This window comes from Xylona heveae, assembly GCF_001619985.1.
Source record: "Xylona heveae TC161 unplaced genomic scaffold L228scaffold_2, whole genome shotgun sequence".
Classification (NCBI taxonomy): Eukaryota; Fungi; Ascomycota; class Xylonomycetes; order Xylonales; family Xylonaceae; genus Xylona; species Xylona heveae.
The window spans coordinates 2,212,599-2,231,705 of record NW_017264194.1 but is presented as its reverse complement, the minus strand read 5'-3'; the positions used below and the strand labels follow the sequence as shown (position 1 = coordinate 2,231,705).

Below are 19,107 nucleotides of genomic sequence, written 5' to 3'. Positions count from 1 at the left end.
TTTCCTATCTATTATCTCTTCACCGGTGTAATTATTTTTTCCAGTTCCCATAACGTATCTCCCCCCTGTAATTTAGCTCCGTAAAGCGAAATCATATTTCATTGTAAAGCATGATACTCCTTCATTTTACTAAGCCTCTGGAATCATTGAGTCTTTTGCTTCTTTGGTTCGTTCCTTGTTTTGTGACACTGTATCATTTTATCATCCTATCATCCTATCAATCTATCCCTGTATCAATCTGTTTCACGATTTCAGCTGAGTGTCCGAAGTTCCTACGCTGATGGCATCAGGAGAAGGGTAAAAAAAGAATTTAACGGCATTTAATCTGGCTATCATTTCTCATTGAAATAAAGGGCGAGAAATCTCGCAGATTTTTTAATTTTGCTCCCACTTCCACTTCCAACACAGTATTTCTTTTCAAATTGTAAAAAGTCTAGTATGATTCGTAGTAATATAATCGTTTATAATATAACCGTTTAGGATATATAATCGAAATTCTTGACAGGATGGGGAAAAAAATGCTGGGTATCTATTTTCCCTGCGAGCGGTTCAGGCTACGTTGCGGCTCGGAGCTAGTGTACGATTGTGCGTATCTATGTGTCTATGCTTGTGTCTATGGTGTGGGCGCAAGGGCCGTGTGCGCAATGCTTGTGTCTAGGCACGATTGGCAACAGTAGGAGATCTGAACATGTGTTGTCATGTGTTACTCTTTTTTGTCGGTATCGGTGTTAGTCTCAGCACCGGGTTCAGCATCGTCAGCGTCGTCAGCGTCCTTTTCATCATCGTTATCGTCATCGTCTATAGCAGCAGTGGTAGTAGCAGCGGCAGGAGGATAGGAAGTAGTAGTAGTAGCAGCATTAGGAGTGTTTCCATCTTCGTGTTCGTTATTCATCACTAGAAGGCGCTGTCGACGGGCTTCGCGCCATCGTGGGCCGCGTTTCATGAGGATAAAGAGAATAGGACTTGCAACGTATACGATTGCTGCGATGAATGTGAAGCATGGTCCTGGTGGTCATGCGAAAGAACCAAGGTCAGCGCCGCAGGCAGGCTACATGGAATAGATAATGCAAGATGGGGAAAGTTGTAACGGAAGAGTACGACCGCTTGGGGGGTGGAGAATAAACCATGCTTACTTACCACTGCCCATTTTCCGAATCATTTGAACAATGACAGCTGCTCCGCCAGCACCCAGAAGACAGCGCACAAGATTGTTCGCGGCGGTGGCGGTAGCTGGACTCAGCGGGTATAAATCGATCAGCAGAACATTAGTGACGTTGAACGCCCCCGTAAACATTAGTCCGATGATGAAATGCAAGACAAGAGGCGCGGCGAGATGGGCCCTGGCGTGGAGAACCCAGCCGTAACATAAGACCGCGGCGTTGCCGATAAAGACTAGTGGCCAGGCGAGTTGGATACGTGCTCGCTCGAGTGGAAAGTCTTTGAGATCGTCTTGGCGCTTGCGGTCGACGGGCATGTTGAGAGAACGCGATATCCGCTTAAAATTCCAATCTAGGGCTCGACCGTTGAGGAGTGGCGCGCAGAAACATCCTACGCCCATGGGTCTATAGCGAGTAGTGTTAGAGGGTGAAGGGGAAATTATAAAAGGAAAAGTAGGGGGAAAAAAGAGGAATAGGTCCACCATACATGAAGCATAATCCAATTTGGAAATCGTCAAAGCCATAGATGTCGCTAAAAGTAGATGTAACGCTTGTTGTGATGCAGTAGTATGCTGTGTACACGAGACTATTATAGAAGAGGAGCATGCCGACATCGACTTGAACAATAACTGATAAAGCATTGAGCGGATTTGGCCAGCGGAGCCTACGCTTTTTAGCAAGCTCGGCTTGTGCGAGTCGCTGCTCCTCCCGGGATGCAGTTCGGCTGAGCTCTGTTCCGTCGGCAGACTTTGGGCGCTTCCGTACTTCAAGGTAGTTGAGCAGGGACATATTCCAGCCCTGCGGTGGAACGCTTCCGTTCCCAACAACATTTCTGCCGGTCTCGGGCTGGAAGGCCAGGAATATGACCAGATAGGCACTGAGACGGGTGAGCGGGTTGTTTTCGAATCATAATTATATTGTATTTCAATTGAAGCAGAAAGCTTACCCTGCCATAATGACCAAGAACCAAAACATTGATCGCCATCCCAAGTATTGAGACAAGATGCCACCTAGTACGGGTGCTAATGCCGGAGCAACCATGGGCCCCATACTGGCAATGCCCATAAATGTCCCTCGTTCTGCAGTTGTTGCAATGTCAGCAACAACGCCACTGGCTAACGCGATTGTTCCACTGCAACCGGTGCTCTGGAGACATCGCAGGACAAAAAGCGCAGCATAATTGGTTTGTAGCGCCAGTCCAATGCAGGCGCCAATATAGACGATGAAGCCAATAACATATGCTGGTCGCCGGCCAGCCATGTCCGCTAGATCGCCAAATATAGTGGGTGACAGACCCTGGAAAATCATGTAGGATGTAATTGTCAAATTCATGAGTTCGCTCGATACATTCAGCTCGTGTGACAGCGTGTTTAGTGCTGGAAAATAAATATTCGCACTCAGCGGCGAATAGAATCCTCCGAGTGCGACCATGAAGACAATAAATCGTTTTTGCCATTTGGTGAAGACAGAAAATGGAGGAGTGCGGGTTGCAACAGGCGCCAGCGCCTCGAGGTCTTGTACCTCTTCTTCTTGTTGAGCGATTTCATTTCGCATAGCAGCGTCTCCAGAGATAGGTCCTGTATTTTGCGAAACACTGGCCGCCGTCTTCAAACTGTCGCGTGACTTCTGCGATCGTGGAGCCCCCTGGTCCTGAACCTTGTCAGGCACGATAGTTGCCGTCTCGAACTTTTCATGTTGTCTAGCCTCTTGCAACGATGGCATGAGGACGAGTTTGACAGGTCCGGATGGACATGCTTTTGGTGAGCCATTCAATCATTATTATTGCTATTGGGGATGGCACGCCTTATAAATCCAGCGAAAAGGAACTTTTCCGCTCCTTTTACCGTAGTGGGAGCGATAACGGAGAACCCGCGAAGGCCTAACAGCGATAGCTAAGCTTTCTTTTCCCTCGTGGGATTTAGAGTAGTCAACAGGGGCGCCCAAGTGGTTCGTCCCGCTGGAGCCTGCCCGAACATGGCAAAGCGGCCTGCCAAAAGCAGCGGGTCAATTGCCACCGAATTTGACTCATGTGAATAACGTCGGCTGAGGCGGACGCCAGTGGTCTGCTCGGTCAAACTCCCGTTTTGGCACAGTATTTCTGTCTTGTCATTGTCTGTGCACTTCAAGACCGATGCTTATGATGATAGAGTAGAGGTAGCGAACTAATTATGAAAAGCACGTGGAATTCTGCCTGATCCGAATTTCAATATGGCATCTCTATCAAATTTTGCGCTTGCAGCAGCTGATACATGAAGTGAGAAACGTGGATGCGGGGATGCGGAAAGATGCCGATTGCCCTTGATCAGGTGGACGGACAGATGAAATTATGTGCCAGACTTCCGTAGTGATTTCTGCAATCTGCAATGGAAGACATTTGCTCAATTCTTATCGTCAATTGCGCAATTCAGAAGCGCCAATTCCGGGCAGTGTATTGTGGTTGAACTAAGCAAAGCTGCTACTGAGGGCACGCCATTGGTGTCTTGTTTGAGCTAATGAATGAACGCTGAAGTTTGCATTGATCATTATAGGCAGTCAGTCAAGATCCTTTGCCTTGAGATATAATCTATTGACGTCTTACATATTTCAAGTCAAAACTCTGCCATGTTAACTGTCCTTTACTTTGGCTGCCGTCGACTGTCGAAGGAGAATATTGCTTACGTAAGAGGATATTGATATCCGGGTAACGTCAAGTGGTGCCTGTGAAGGTGTGACGATGTGTTTGCGGTTATAGCTACATTACATGGAGACAGAGAAGCTAAATTGGCGGTCTTGACAGCTTCGTACGAGCTTTAGAAAAGTATATTAGAGTCCAAAGGTTATGTTATAGTGACGGCTGTCCCTTGTCTTTCCCCCATGGCCGATATCACCTCCTTATTCGGCGCTGCGCTCCAGCGTCACGATGTGTCTTTGGGCAAGACCAAGCTCACTCGAACTCATACTACCGATGAATTTTTAAAGGAAGCATATAGAATTGTATGTGAGGTTGATGATATACTTTTGATTCTTCTGACAAGCTGCCCTAGGAATCGCACATTTCTTCACTCCATGCCTACCTCCGTTCCATCCGCCAATCCTACCTCTCTACCTCACTCCCGCCACGACGGACCCAGCTAGGGCGGGCCAATTCTCTGCACTCTCCGCATGGCCAGGACAAGGAACGGCAATATCTGACAGACGCCAATCGTGACGAGGTCGATGCGGAGTCAAAAGCCGTCTTGCGACAGCTCAACGCAGCCATTCGCAATTTGTCCGATGCCGAGCAATTGCGACAGAATACAGAAGCTACACTTACGCAACGACGGCGAGCCAAACATGGGCTCGGTGCAATCGGACGGTGGGCGGCAGGAGGTGGCCGTCAGGCAGCTAGCCCAGAAGAAGAGATGGACGAGGCACGTGCAAATGGGATCAAAGTGCATCGAGAGAGTGTGCTTTGGTATCTACGAAGGAAACTTGAGGAGTGCGGCGAGCTCCAGCGGTCGATGATGGAGACACGATTAACACGGGAGGTGGAGAAAAGCAAGAGCGCGCTATACAAGGCGCGAGGGGCTCGTGGAGCATGGGAAATCGCTACAGGGACTGTTGATGACGCATCTTGGACGACACCTTCGCAGCAAGGGTCTGGTGCTGCAAAGGCTGCGCTGATGGACACAGCGGAGAAAGAAGAGGTCGAGAGGCAACTGAGCCCGGAACAACTACAGCTGTTTGCGCAAGAGAACCAAAATATGCTAAAGCATTATGAGGACACGCTGGATCAAGTCAGGTATGTTTGGTCTAGTTCCCGACCACTATAACGAAACGTGTCTGCGCCTTTTATATTTACTAATAATGGGAACAGAATGGCCGAAAGGTCACTGATTGAAATTTCAGAATTGCAAACCACGCTGGCGACTAATTTGGCAACTCAATCAGCACATGTTGATCAATTGGTTGCTGACTCGGACTTTACAACGGTGAACGTGGGAGGAGGAAACAAGGAATTGAAACGGGCCAGTGAGAGGGCAAGCACGGCACGGATGGTCTTTTATGCAGCATGCGGATTGAGCGCATTCTTAATCACTTGGGATTTGTTAATTTGAGTGCATCAGTATATACCTTGTTTATACGTTGGGGCGTCTGGATTAAAGTGGGGAACCATCCCTGTGACAGTGGGAAATTAATGTATAGAATCTCATCTTCAGTTCATAACAAGCCATCTGCATGGACAGTCACAAGGACCCCTGTCTCCCGTTTCATCCGAGGTCCGCGGGCCGTCGGATATGAAACTTATGGAGATGACATCAACTTATCCATAGTATTATTCTCCATGAGTGTTGATTTCATTTTAACTTGATCCTCACTGGTTCAAATTTATATTATTCTCGTCCTTGAGAAATTATTTATTCGCCAATAGTATCTGTCTGGTAGTGAGATTAATGATTTCAGGGGATATTTGGAGCTAGCAGTCCTGTCAGAAACAGTCACAACGGTAGGTAGACCAAGTGGGGTAAAATCGCATCGGAGAGATTCCGTCGGTTCATTCCGACTCATCCACCTACCCCAGGGTCCAATTATTATTACTCTTCTCTGTGACGCATCAGAGGAGAAGCTAGTTGATACTTTCTTCTTCTTTTATTTCCTTGTCAACTGAGTGGTTTATAAAAAAAAAAAAGCCCGCCCATGGCACCGCATTTTACATCCTCTGCCAACGATATTTCTTCATCCTCATCTTCTGCTCAGTCTCGTCTCGCCAACATCTCAGCCCACATGTCGCCCTCGACGCAGTCCTCCGTCTTCACCCAAGATGTCGTGCCTCAGGCACCCGAAGACCCGCTCTTCGGCCTGATGGCTGCCTTTCGACGGGACACTTCTCCAAACAAGGTCGATCTCGGTGTCGGTGCATACCGCGACGACAATGCAAAGCCATGGGTCTTGCCCGTGGTGAAGATGGTAAGTGGTCTGATCCATACATAATAACCCCACATTATGCTCTTTTATCGTCCAAACACAGAGAAGTCCTAATAGCTAATTTTTACCCCAGGCTGAAGAGAAGCTCCGCAAGGACCCTCAATTAAACCACGAGTACCTTCCCATTGCTGGTCTCGCCGACTTCACCTCCGCTGCGGCGAAGCTCATTCTGGGCGGTGACAGCCCCGCCATCAAGGAAAACAGAGTACGACTCTTCCTTTCTACTCCCTCCAGATCGATTTCCCTCCTTCTCCCATTGTTCTAACAAAATCTCTACAGGTCGCCAGCTTCCAAACCATCTCCGGCACCGGCGCTGTGCACCTCGGTGCTCTATTCCTTGCCAAATTCTACCCCCGCACCGCCAACCAGCCCGTCTACTTTTCCGCTCCGACATGGGTCAACCACCACCAAATCTTCGGTAACGTGGGCCTGCCCGTGCAAACGTATCCGTACTTCTCGTCCTCGACCAAAGGTCTCGACTTCACCGGCATGATCAAGGGCATCGAGGCCGCACCCGAAGGCAGCATCATTCTGCTGCACGCATGCGCGCACAACCCCACCGGCGTGGACCCTACGGCAGAGCAATGGAAAGAGATCGCCGCTGTGATCCGGTCGAAGAACCACTTCCCCTTTTTCGACTGCGCCTATCAGGGCTTCGCCTCGGGCGATCTGAAACGCGACGCCTGGGCCGTCCAATACTTTATCGAGCAAGGCTTTGAGCTTGTTGTCGCGCAGTCGTTTGCCAAGAACTTTGGTCTGTACGGCGAACGCACAGGATGCTTCCACTACGTTGCTGCTCCCAGCGGCGCCGAGGCCTCGTCCACCGCCACCCGCGTTGCCTCCCAGCTCGCCATCTTGCAGCGTTCCGAAATCAGTAACCCTCCTGCATACGGCGCGCGCATCGCCTCTGCCGTGCTCAACGATCCCGCCCTCTTCGCCGAGTGGGAGGGAAATCTCCGCACGATGAGCGGCCGCATCATCACCATGCGCAAAGCTCTCAGACAGAACCTCGAAAACATGGGCACCCCGGGCACCTGGAACCATATCACGGACCAGATTGGCATGTTCAGCTTCACTGGTCTGACCGAGTCCCAGGTCATGAAGCTCCGCGAGGATCACATTTATCTGACAAAGAATGGACGCATTTCAATGGTATGTAAAGCCTTTCCTTTTTACATTTTATGTTTATTTTCAATTTCTCCTTCCCTTTCCTTGTATTTCTTTTCTTACACCTTCTTTATCCCTTTCCTGAAAAAAAGCTAATACATTTCACCGTGAAATAGGCCGGTCTTAACACGAAAAACATTGAATACTTTTCAAAATGCGTCGACAAGGCTGTCCGGGAATCTTAGAGAGATTTTTTTATCTCCTTTTTCATTTTATTTCTCTCTCCGTTGAACCTTTTTCGCTTTTCTTTTTCGAGCTCTTACAATACATTCCATAACATGCTAGCTTAGCTTGTTTACGTCTTATGCCATCCATCCATTGACATCATGCCACCCAGTTTCCGGCCTCTGCAACCATTTTCCTTTTTAAAAAAAATGTATACACCTGAGAAGCAAATATAAAATAGGTAGAACTTTACGGAAATGACAATGATAGTTAACAATTTTCTATTGATCTTCTATTTTTCTCATACGGCCTTGCGAAAACCTCTCGTAAAGAAGGCTGCCTGCTCCCTAGAATAGATCATGGAACGAGAAAGTTTGAAAAAAAAAAAAAAAAAAAAAATTTCTTGAACCGGACATGACAAGAATTTGTGAGCATAAAGGCAAAGATACTTGTGAGAATCAGAAAGGCCAACAAAGGAATGTGAGAAGGTAAAAAAAATAAAAGTAAAAATAAAAAAGATGAGAATTAATATATAAAATAGATATATAGGCTAAAAGTTAAAAGTTAAAGAATTTAAAAATGGGTTCAGAGAAGGGCAAAGGGAGAAAAGGAACAAAAAATAAAAAAGAAAGAAAAGAAAAGAAGCACAATGAAACTAAAGGGACAATAAATCCCCATTCGCAGGCGCAATAGTAGTGCCCGGTGCACCAGGACTACTATTACTATGCCCAGGGCCAATAGGACTACTTGGTGCGGCGGCGCCTCCAGCCATGCCCATCATTGGGCTATTACCGACGTAACCGCCGCCATTGAAACCGGCACCACCACCGGCAACTCCTCCTGCTGCTCCTCCCATCGGACTACTAGCGAACATGCCAGCCGCTCCGCCGAGCACGGGGGGCGGGGAACCGAAACCGTCGTTGGCGACGATGCCCATGGCGGCCATTTGGGAGGAGCCGACGCCGGCGAAATAGAGGTCTGCGGCGTCAACGGCTGCTGCGAGATTCGCGCGCTGTTGCTGGGCTTGGGCTGCCGAGGAAGAAGGAGAAGTGGCCAATTGACCGTTTTGGTAGGCGGCCGAAGTGCCGGGAATAGGCATGGCGGTGGATGCGGTGGTGGGACTGAGGAGCTGAGCGGCTGTGGTAGCGGAGGCAGCAGGGTTTGCTCCGAGCGAGGACGCCGCGTTGGTGATGGGCATCATGTCTGGCAGGTTCTTGTGCAAGTTTTGCTGGGACTCGATGAAAGTGGGCAGACGCTGGAATTGGAGTGCGGGACTGTGTTGGACGCGGCGAGGCCGGGCTGAGCGGAAGACTTGGTGGACTGGTTTGAGGTAGACGGTGGCAAGGGTGCCGACGTTGAGACAGAGTTCTTCGAGAGTTGCGGGGTCGAGCTTTTCGGATTCAGCGGTGATAGGGGGTTTTTCTCCTAGCACGACTTGTTTGGCCGTGTTGGGATCCGAAGATAAAAGGCGCCAGTACATGAAGCCGCGGTCGCGCAGGTCTGGGTTGTCGGTCTCTTCGGTGGCCCATTTGAGCACTTTGGGAACGAGTTGTTGGCCTTTGGTAGGGCGTTGGATAAAGAGTTTGACGGTGGCGGTGAGCAGGGCGAGTTGAACCTCGACGGTCTCGTCGGCAAATGAGTAGAGGAAATCGTCGAGGAGAACGTCCGAGTTGTCGATCCGGTGCGCGTATTGGCCAATGACCCATATCATGGCCGCTTTGGCTTCGGGTTCATCGAGCGAGTCGAGGTTCTCGCATAGCGTGGAGATGATGGATTCGTATTGATTGGGGTATTTGCGGAAAATGTTCTTGATGACGACCGTGGCTTCTTGTACAATGTAGGAGACTTTGGTGGCGACGAGTTCCAGGAGAGTGTTGATGCAGAGCCGTGCAGCCGGCTCAATTTTGATGGCTAACTTGCCAATGGCACGGACAGACTTGCGGACAAAATGGACGTCAATTTCCGTTGCATATCTTTGTGCCCTTGTTAGTTAATTGTAACAGCGCATGGCATATAAGACGCGATACAAATCATTTGGATTTCAGGATATCTCAGCTCTGGGGTATGACTTACTCTCTCAATTCGGTCAAGACTTCGTTAATGTTTTGCTCTGTTGCCAACATGAAGATGAGCTCCAACTTTGTCACCTTGACATAGATGGGGTCATTGTATTTGCAGAAAAAGACACGGACATCGTTCCGCAGCACCTCCGGCCATCGCTGGAGGATCAGCAGAGCATTTCGAAGGGCCAAATACTGCACTTCGGGCCCTTTGGCAAGCAGAGTCACTAGCGGTGGCGAGAGCTTTCGACAAAGTGACTGAATCTGTTTCGGGTCCGAAATGTAGTTCATGAGATAGAGGATGACGCGGATGCAAGTCAGGACGACAGAAGAGTTGGAATGAGAGAGACGAGGAGAAATACGTTCAGCGAGGAGCGTAGCGTCAGCCGTGTCTTGCGGAACGTAAGACATCAGGGCTTCAAGAATATATGTTTGACCCCACCTTATCACACAATTAGCTCTCATGTATACATGAACATACGTATATGAGGTACATACTCTGAACAATCTGGCAAAATCTGAGTCACTTTAGACGCGCTTGTATAGTCTAGAGTGAGCTTGATGGTGTCGCTCCTCTCCCAGATGTCCATCAAAGCCGCTAGGGCGCTTGCCACGACTGTGGGATTTCCATCCCGCAGCATCAAGTTGAGCCGATCAATCACATCAGATCCCTCTACCAGCACCCGGTCATGGTCGTAAATTTTTGCGACAGTAAAACACGCCGTTTTCCGCACATAGGGATCTGGATCTTTGAGTAATTTCTTTAGGGGACTCATTGTGGCCTCGACGAACTCCCGCACGTGAATATACGACATTGTTCTAAGTGCAAGTGCACGTACGAGCGGGTTGACGTCGTCCATATCCTGCAAAGCTCAATATCAATTGATTGTCCCAACTTTCTATTACTCTTCATCCTGACGCAATAGACAATACTTACTGCAACGAGAATGGGCAGAGCCTGCATCGCCACGTCAGGCTTCAAACGAGCATAATTGACCAAGAACAAAAAGCACCTGCTTCACTGTCAGCGGACAGTTGTTCCTTCACATATTAGTGTTGCTCAATGGATTGCTTCCGTACATCTTCTTAATCTCCAGACTGGGTATTTGCATGCAGCCGACAATATCCGGAAAGAGCGCAACCATGTCATTATTGCTCATTGTCATGTTCGCAACGATGCGTTTCAACGCAATCTTCTTCGCCGAGTGGTTCTTGTCCTTTTTCCCACCGCTGTTGAGCTCCGCGCGGAGCTCTGCTACTTTGCCCTGTTGCGAACGAGGATAAGGTGAGCCTATATTCGGAAAAGGGAAATGCGGCGCGGTGGCCAATTCAAGAGTAAACATTGTGAGATGTACGCAGTTGTGCGCATTACAACCAAGAGACGTGATAATATACAACCTGCGGAGGGCATGCAGTTCCACATGCTATTATTTCCCCTTTACAGCACCTCCTTTTCAAGGTGCAGTATTAAGAGAGAAACCCCCACAATGGAATTATGTGCCTTGATTGACTGGGGATGGAGCGGAATGAAAAAGGGACCAAAACGTACTCTGGCAAAGAGCTTCGCATCTCCTCCGGCAACGCTCATCATGAAGCCGGTACCGGGCCGATGGGGCTGAACCTGTCGATTGTAGTCTTAATGGCGACACCAGCCCTCCGACTAGGATGTGGCGTCCGAGACGACAGTGAGTCGCGGGGTATTAGACGCCGCAGGGGGGGTTGTCTACTGCGGACGGTTTCAAAATAGGCACTGATGCTCTCTGATGATGTCGAAAAGACCAGGAGGGTGGGGTATAGTAGGGGGGGCCGGTCACATGGAGTATCGTGAAATGCGGGATTCGACAGCGGTTAGGGTCTCATGCTTGATAGGAACGTCAGCATAACGCCGGTGTATACGGAAAGAATTCATAAAGAACCGAAACTATACCTAAGACTGTCTTCCTGTCTCTGTAGCAAGCAACCAATGCGACAGTCGTCCCAGTGATGTATCAAAGTGGTCTCAAGTCAAATCAATAAAGTTGAATTGTTTAGGGAGAATTTAGGGTCGCCCATGATGGCTATAATGGATACACACCAACTGCATCTTACCCCCTACCCCCCTGCCTCCTTTCGGCTGTCGGTCCAACTTCTCCGTCCTTCCGCCATCATCATTATCACCATAAGCAGCTACTTATATCAGCTACCCGTAGTCTTTTTGTTCACCTTACCATTCTCAACGGCGTTTCTGGTATATCTTTCACGAAAATGGTCGAGCAAGTTCCTCTCCCGCCTCCACCTCCGCAATGGGTTCTCGATCTCGACTCGAAGCCCATTCGCAAGTCCAAGCCAGCTAGCATTCCCGATCCACCAGGCTATGTCGCCGGCGGTACTGGCAACACGAAGGTAATTATATCGTTCTCAGACCATACTTTCTCTCTTTACCTCGCAGAGCATGCTCCTCTTTCTTTGCCTTTTATGAACACTCTACAGTGTCTAGCGCTTCACGTCCACGTCTGTTCATTGAAAACTTGTATCATTGCTGATACGCACACTACTAGCGCACCAAACAAACCCAACAGCAACAACGCACTCCCCCCACCGCCGAAGAAACCAACCAACTGAAGCTCAAGAAAGCATGGGAACTCGCGCTTGCACCAGCCAAGCAGCTGCCGATGAATGGCATCATGATGTACATGTCTGGAAATTCGCTGCAGATCTTCAGCATCATGATGGTGTTTATGCTCTTCAAGGGTCCCATTCAAGGCCTGATGAATGTGAACCAGGTGTTTTCGCGATTCGAAGCAGAAGGCATTCAGAGTCAGATGCTGGGCATCAAGCTTGTCTATGTTCTTATGCAATTACTTGCGCTCGGTTTAGGTGTTTGGAAAGTCAATGGCATGGGATTGTTGCCGTAAGTCTTTTTTTCTCCTTTTTCTTTTCCCCAATCAAATTATGTTTTTCTTGTTCTTCATTTCCATCTCCACTCCCATTCCAATTCCAATCCCCACCCATCCCCATTTTTGCTTCATCAACAATCTATCAGATGCAGTCCACATCCAGAATAAAATGTGGAGACTCTTGGAACAATGCCTAGCTAACATGTATCAAATCAACAACAGAACCGCACGATCAGACTGGCTTGCATGGGAAACTGAACGATTACCACTAGAGCGCGCCATTCCCGCGTTCCGATGATCTCAATCCCTCTTTTCCTTTTCTATTCTCTATTACTCTCTTAAACATACGTTTTTACATAGCACATGTATTCGTGGCCCCTTGCCGTAGATGCGAGTGTCTCGACACGTTGACGTTATTTCATGTATTCGAGATCAACTGCGACCATATCAAAGCTCTCAGACTAGTATAACCGCTCTAAATGAAGATCATCACCTTTTGCCACAAACTCCATTGATGTGAAATATTTTGATACTACAACATTCTAAACTCCATGATATATACTGCTACTACAACAATCCACGCAAAGCGTGCACAACAATCAATAACCACGGTTCCTTTACCCTCTCTTTCCACTTCCCCTTCCACCTCCCCTTCCGCTTCTACTTCCACGCCGATTCCACCTCTTTCCCACCATACCATACCTAAATCGCATCGCCGCTCTCCAAGCGGCCTCTCAATTTCTCATACTTGCTCAAATCACTCACACTCGGCCTGACCTTCTTGAGCGCGTCATGGAAATCCTCGAGGGCAATCTTTCTCCTCGCTTTGACTGCACTATATCCTGCCCTTCGCAAGAGAGACTCCAAATCTGCGCCCGAAAAGCCATGGCACGCGAGGGCCACTTCCGCGATCGCGCCGCGCTGGGATTCGTCCGCGACAGGGAGTTTCTGAAGCAACGCGGCGAGGATTTCCACGCGCTCGTCGGGGCCAGGGAGGCCGACGAAGAGCAAGGTCTCGAGACGGCCGGGACGCAGCATGGCCGGGTCGATGATGTCGGGACGGTTGGTGGCGGCAATGACGTAGATGCCTTGGCGGCTGGATAGGCCGTCGAGCTCGGTGAGCAAAGTGTTGACGACGCGGGCAGAGGCTTCGGAGAGGGATTCGTCACGGCGCGGGACGAGGGCGTCGAGTTCGTCGAAGAAGATGACGCAGGGAATGGACGAGCGGGCGCGGACGAAGACCTGGCGCACGGACCGCTCGGACTCGCCGACGTACTGGTGCGGTTGTTAGCGGGTGCTTGTTTTTGGGTTATGTGGGGATATAGGAAAGAAATATTGAATGGATAAAAGAGGGTAAATACCTTGTTGAGTAATTCTGGACCTTTGACGCTGATAAAGTTTGCTTTGGACTCATTGGCGACAGCTCGCGCGAGGAGCGTCTTACCGCAACCTGGTGGGCCCCAGAGCAAAACACCGGCAGGAGCGGTAATGCCGACTTGTTCGTACATTTCGGGGTTGCGGATGGGCTCGACGATGGCGGTCTGGAGTTCTTCCCGGATGGCCTGGAGCGCGCCAATATCCTCCCAGGTAGTATCGGGCACGGTGGCGAAGCCTTCACGTTTCGACGAGGGCTGGATTTTGGGGAGAGCATTGAGGAAGTCCTCGTGAGTGATGGATACGGCGTCGTTGGCGGCGGCGAAGGGTTCTTTAGCCTGGGCGATGATTTCGCGGAGCTCTCGCACTTTGAGGGGGACAATGGGAGCACCTTCGTCGTCGACGGGGCCAGTCGTGGTGGTGGTGGCGGCGGGAACCACGGCAGTCGAGACAGGAGGGTCATCGAGTTCCATGTCGTTTCCATTTTCGAGTGCAAGTGCATGTGTATGGGCGCTGGACTTGAGCAGATCCAAGTAGCGCTTGATAGCTGCAGAACCAGCCGTTGCGACCAGGTCGTTTAGATCTGCGCCAACAAATCCGGGCGTCATCTTGGCAAGTCGACGGAAATCAAAGTCGCCATGGAGACGCATGTCGCGCGTAAGCGCACGAAGAATCTGCTCACGATGAGCCTCATTTGGAACGCTCAGGTTTATTTCCTTGTCGAATCGACCTCCTCGTCGGAGGGCGGGATCGAGAGCATCTGGGCGGTTTGTAGCAGCCAGCACGATGACGGCTTTTCCGTCAGTCTTTTCGAGCGCTAGGTCATCCATGCATGTGAGCAGCTGTGCCACGATGCGCTTTTCCATTTCACGCTGGGCGCTTTCACGTTTCGGCGTGATGGCGTCGATTTCGTCGATAAACATGAGACATGGAGCCATTCTCTTGGCTTCTTCAAAGAACTCGCGGAGCTGCTTCTCCGACTCTCCCGACATGCCCGACACAATGGACGGGGCTGAGATTGGAATGAACGGAATACCAATTTCAGAAGCAAAGGCGTTCGCGATCATGGTCTTACCGCATCCCGGCGGACCATGCAGAAGAATACCCCGAGGAGGCTGAATCTTTGATGCGCTATAGATCTGAGGTCGTAATAGCGGAAGAACAAGCAGGTCTTCAAGGTCTTGGATAATCGAGTCTACGCCGCCAAAGTCTGCGAGACTGACATGCGTAGGGGGCGAACGGTCGACGGTCTCTGCCGGCGCAGGTACTCGGCGCTTCTTCTTAAGCGGTTCGCCATTTGTTTGTCGTTCGCGCTTCTTCGATGATGCTGACGGAGGTGTCTGGCCTGGCGCGGGAGATGCGGCTTCAGATTGAGGTTTCGAGGATCCCCACATTGCTACGATACTCTTGTTCATGGAATTTGGTTCCTAGAGTAGTGTTAGAACTCAATTTTAGAATAAAAAATCCTCGATCATTTGTCTTGATTTACCTGCTCCGGCTCCGGCTCAGGATCTTCAAGGCCGTCAAATTCTCCATCAATAGAGCCCGGGTCGTCATCGGCTGTCTCTTCCTTAATCACGGCAATAACCCGTTCTATGCTGTCCTCGAGAAGCTTCTTGCTTTTGCGATTAAGACTCGAGTTTGACCGTTTTATGCGATCATATACTGTCGACGAGGTAAGGCGAAATCCTCGGCCATCGTCATACTGGGACTGCTCATCAATAAATTTGCGAACGATTTGGTAAATCTATAATTGTCAGTCTGACCCAAACCATGTAGAAATATATTTCAACCAAATATCTTTAAAAGACTTACTTCCTTATCCAGTCCATGGCCCAGCGTGGGCCTGCCTCCACGAGGTCTCGCAGGCATCTTGCACAACTTGACGTTTATTAGCAGGAACAGACGATGAGGATAATGTTTTGGTGTTTTCGGTGTTTCGTGAACGAAATTCGGGTCCAATTTTCTTCCCGCCCCGGCATGTTCCGTCACTATCGATAGGGCCACAATCATATCAATCAATCTCCCCGACCTGGGGGGCAAGTCAATATGACCGCCCTGCTCATTCCCTTGTGCCTCAACTATCTATTTGACATGAGCAGGGACAAAAGGACAAGATGGGGAATATGACAAGCAGTAACAAGATTTCTGCCCAGGACCGGTACGAGAGATATCCCTCTGCCTGGATGACCACAACAGATCTAACCCACGTGTGCTGCGCATTAGCGCGATCCTGGACATGAAGAACCAGCGCGACAAACTACATCAATATCAGAAGCGCATTACTGTGATAACAGATCGCGAGACGGCAATTGCAAAAGAATGCCTTGCAAAGGGCGATAAGCGCAAAGCGTTACTTGCGCTGCGCCGGAAAAAGTACCAGGAGTCTCTGCTCGCCAAGACCGATGCACAGCTTGAACAGCTTGAGAAGCTCACGGGCAGCGTAGAATTTGCGCTTGTTCAAAGGGATGTGGTCTTTGGGCTGCAACAGGGCACAAGTGTGTTGAAGGAGATTCATCGCGAAATGGGTGGGATCGAGAATGTCGAGAAGCTCATGGGAGAAAGTGCTGAGGCACAGGCATATCAACAGGTGAGTTTTTCCCTGATGTTAACATATAAAGATATATGCCAGGACAAAAATTCAATGGAGCACTTTGCTGATGCCTCATTGTACCAATAGGAAATTAGCGACATGCTTGGTGAGCGCATGACAAATCAAGACGAAGATGAAGTCGAGGATGAACTTGAGGCCCTTGAGCGTGAGATGGCCGGGACCAAGTTGCCGGATGCACCAACGGCTGAACCTGTTCAAGATGAGGTCGTTAAAGATGAGGCTACAGCTCAGAGAGCCAGGGCAAGAGCGCGCGCAAGAGCAAGGGCTGAAGAGCAGGCGTCAAGGCAGGCGGAGCCCATGCTGGCATGATTTCGATTTACAGCTCATAATCTCGCGACCTTTATCACGAACTGGCGTTATTTAAGACCGCATTTTCCCACTCCAGCATTTTGAAGTTGCATTTACAGCGCATATTTTTAGTAGGAGCATTATTTTTGTATCAATAGAGCCAGTGCTCGAGTATATATATGACTGTAGATACCAGTACAATATAATATTCTTAGCCTCACCTTACTATCTGATTACTTGCCATGACTGCTGGATCATTCACGCCTCACAATAACCCTTCGCTGTTCAACAGGTACAATATGCACGGCTCAAAAGCACATGGTAAAAGCATGTTCAAATCTATATGTCCATTATGTTTCTACATACAAGCAGATCCAAGTCGGGCCGAGGGACATACTTTATTGTATCAAGGACCGTTGTTCCTTATCCTTTTGACATAGAAAACGGCAATCCCTTTGATACAATTGACCGCAGGTAGACCATACCCCATGCATTATCTAAGAGCGTATTCCAGCACCTCAGATCATGAGACGCTCGACCTTGTTCTTGAGGGTGCGGATCTGGTTGGTCAGGTCGCTAGCCTCGTTGGTGGTGATGCTGACAGCGATGACGGCACGGCTGACACCGCAGGCACGGCCGAGAGCAACCTTGCTGGGGACGTAGACGTAGGGAACGTTCTTGTCCTCGCAGAGCAGAGGCAAGTGGAGCAGGATGGCCAAGGGAGAGGTGTCAGCGGCCATGATGATGACTTCCGAGATACCACGGTTGAGAGTCTTGGTGGCTATTTTGTATGTCAGCATTTGGTCTTCGCGGAATTTGGAATCGACAGCGACTCTTCGGCCGTCTATTCAAGGATCCGAATACTCACCCTCGTTGGCACCCTTCTTCAACTGACGGTAGTGGCTGGCCTGCTGAACCAGGTCCAGAATCTCCTGCGAGAGGGACTCGTCGGCGACGGGCCAGGCTATATCACCAAGTTAGCTTTTGCTTTTCACTCCCATATATTTCGTGCAATCCAAAAGTGCGACAGATTCTTTCGGCTGGATCCATTCCCCCCTCTTCCTCCATTTCCTCCACACCCAGGCTTTCCACTCCATCCCATCAATTCAATCTCTAAATCCTTCGTCTTTCTCGATCCCGCTTCTCAAATCATCTCAATTCAAAGGACCGCAAGGGACGAAGGCCTCGGAGACAAGGCCAGCTGACGGTCGACTGATTCCATCTCTTCCACAATTCCAAGATGCGACAAAGAGCACCCAAAGTCCCTTTTCAATCCAAAAACGTCCAATTCTGTTCCTCAATTCCGATGACGGATCCAGCCTGTATCCAGAACCTGCGCAGAGATCGCAGAAAGAAAAGAAGAAAACTTGAACGACTTACCAGCTCCGCTTTCAGACATTTTTGTCTATGTATTGGAATTAAAGTCTAAATAAAAGAAATATGGTTGCTCGCCCGAAGGTTCACTGCTTTTGAAATTGCGGCTCGCCCGAGTAAATGGGTTCCCGGCCTAGAAAGACTTGTGCGATGATTGACGAAAAGAACGATGATGGACGACGACGACGCAGCAAGCGGGAAAATTTCCCTGTGCTACTTTGCGCGCACGGGCCACGTTGCCGGCAGTGCGAGTCTTGGGAAGCGAGCAGAAGCGAAGAGCCGCATTGGCAGACTCACAAGAGTCTTGGCACAAATCACGTGTCAAAAATCACAAAACTTGCCAAATTGGTGATAGTGCCTGGAATGTGTTGCTTCGCTGGCTTCACAGCACAAACATTATAAAACTTGTAGAACAGCTCTTTGTTATTATTCTTAACCCACAATGTTGGTACTCTATCAATTGTATGGTTTCTAAGCTAGTTTAATTATGAATTGCATGTTATGATATGTCACAGGACACATTTCCTGGTAAACTACAATACTGTATTATCAAGTTTCATAAAGCTGAAGTAGATTCAGCCAGAATCAATTTACTAATATACTAGTCATAATTGCTTATGTTTGACTTCAAAAGACAAGACAGCTCATTTGATCATAGCAGTGTATTTTTCAAGACAGTCATAAAATCACTCAAGAATTTCATCATATTAGGCTAACTTATTAATTACAAAACAGGAATTAGTATTAGAGGTTCTCACCGGACAATAATATTACGAAAGGAGATCAAAGGGGTTATACAATTCTACCGGGCTTATTGTGGTTCACAATATACAACAATGAAGCTGAATATATATGGACAGATAAATGATGCCACTGAAAAGTGTACTATTATATCAAAGAAATCTAAATGAAAAGTCTATCTGCCAAAAGCACATCCAAATCATCCAACGCGGCATAGACTTTACACCTGGATAATGAAGTAGCTCTTCCATCGCTCTACGTCGCGCCCAGCACGGCAATGACTTAGAGAGTATATTGTACTCCATGAAATAGGATCAATATCAGGAAAATGATGCGATTGGTAGAAG

The 19,107-nt window shown here is 49.0% G+C and overlaps 8 protein-coding genes across 8 annotated transcripts; 4 read left to right on the top strand and 4 right to left on the bottom strand.

Moving 5' to 3' along the window:
* Positions 1–703: 703 nt before the first annotated feature.
* Positions 704–2,711, bottom strand: L228DRAFT_207574 (MFS general substrate transporter; the record flags this gene model as incomplete). Its single annotated transcript, XM_018329723.1, has 4 exons — positions 704–1,005; positions 1,138–1,562; positions 1,645–2,034; positions 2,104–2,711. 4 exons carry the CDS (start codon positions 2,709–2,711, stop codon positions 704–706), a joined length of 1,725 nt encoding a protein of 574 aa, XP_018191086.1.
* A 1,195-nt stretch (positions 2,712–3,906) lies between these two features.
* L228DRAFT_280767 (snare protein syntaxin-like protein 18/UFE1) lies at positions 3,907–5,364 on the top strand. Its single transcript, XM_018335821.1, has 3 exons — positions 3,907–4,130; positions 4,181–4,917; positions 4,993–5,364. Exons 1-3 carry the CDS (start codon positions 4,011–4,013, stop codon positions 5,231–5,233), a joined length of 1,098 nt encoding a protein of 365 aa, XP_018191085.1. The 5' UTR covers positions 3,907–4,010; the 3' UTR covers positions 5,234–5,364.
* Positions 5,365–5,461: 97 nt separating this feature from the next.
* L228DRAFT_244383 (hypothetical protein) lies at positions 5,462–7,708 on the top strand. Its single transcript, XM_018331909.1, has 4 exons — positions 5,462–6,083; positions 6,175–6,306; positions 6,381–7,253; positions 7,385–7,708. Exons 1-4 carry the CDS (start codon positions 5,814–5,816, stop codon positions 7,451–7,453), a joined length of 1,344 nt encoding a protein of 447 aa, XP_018191084.1. The 5' UTR covers positions 5,462–5,813; the 3' UTR covers positions 7,454–7,708.
* Positions 7,709–7,810: 102 nt separating this feature from the next.
* Positions 7,811–11,372, bottom strand: L228DRAFT_280765 (Adaptor protein complex beta subunit). The gene is made up of 6 exons (XM_018335820.1): positions 11,043–11,372; positions 10,574–10,758; positions 10,431–10,506; positions 9,992–10,356; positions 9,507–9,935; positions 7,811–9,406 (listed from the first exon to the last, which is right to left on the bottom strand). The coding sequence occupies exons 1-6, from the start codon at positions 11,082–11,084 to the stop codon at positions 8,089–8,091; spliced, it is 2,415 nt and encodes an 804-aa protein (XP_018191083.1). The 5' UTR covers positions 11,085–11,372; the 3' UTR covers positions 7,811–8,088.
* Positions 11,373–11,641: 269 nt separating this feature from the next.
* Positions 11,642–12,863, top strand: L228DRAFT_244380 (hypothetical protein). The gene is made up of 3 exons (XM_018331908.1): positions 11,642–11,875; positions 12,031–12,383; positions 12,592–12,863. Exons 1-3 carry the CDS (start codon positions 11,738–11,740, stop codon positions 12,665–12,667), a joined length of 567 nt encoding a protein of 188 aa, XP_018191082.1. The 5' UTR covers positions 11,642–11,737; the 3' UTR covers positions 12,668–12,863.
* On the bottom strand, positions 12,809–15,667 carry L228DRAFT_244379 (putative AAA family ATPase/60S ribosome export protein Rix7). Its single transcript, XM_018331907.1, has 4 exons — positions 15,559–15,667; positions 15,233–15,490; positions 13,731–15,170; positions 12,809–13,644 (listed from the first exon to the last, which is right to left on the bottom strand). Exons 1-4 carry the CDS (start codon positions 15,613–15,615, stop codon positions 13,072–13,074), a joined length of 2,328 nt encoding a protein of 775 aa, XP_018191081.1. The 5' UTR covers positions 15,616–15,667; the 3' UTR covers positions 12,809–13,071.
* A 122-nt stretch (positions 15,668–15,789) lies between these two features.
* L228DRAFT_258937 (charged multivesicular body protein-like protein 6) lies at positions 15,790–16,868 on the top strand. Its single transcript, XM_018334119.1, has 3 exons — positions 15,790–15,904; positions 15,970–16,333; positions 16,424–16,868. Exons 1-3 carry the CDS (start codon positions 15,861–15,863, stop codon positions 16,664–16,666), a joined length of 651 nt encoding a protein of 216 aa, XP_018191080.1. The 5' UTR covers positions 15,790–15,860; the 3' UTR covers positions 16,667–16,868.
* On the bottom strand, positions 16,779–18,110 carry L228DRAFT_258936 (ribonucleo protein-associated protein). Its single transcript, XM_018334118.1, has 3 exons — positions 18,026–18,110; positions 17,514–17,609; positions 16,779–17,426 (listed from the first exon to the last, which is right to left on the bottom strand). Exons 1-3 carry the CDS (start codon positions 18,042–18,044, stop codon positions 17,164–17,166), a joined length of 378 nt encoding a protein of 125 aa, XP_018191079.1. The 5' UTR covers positions 18,045–18,110; the 3' UTR covers positions 16,779–17,163.
* Positions 18,111–19,107: the final 997 nt, after the last annotated feature.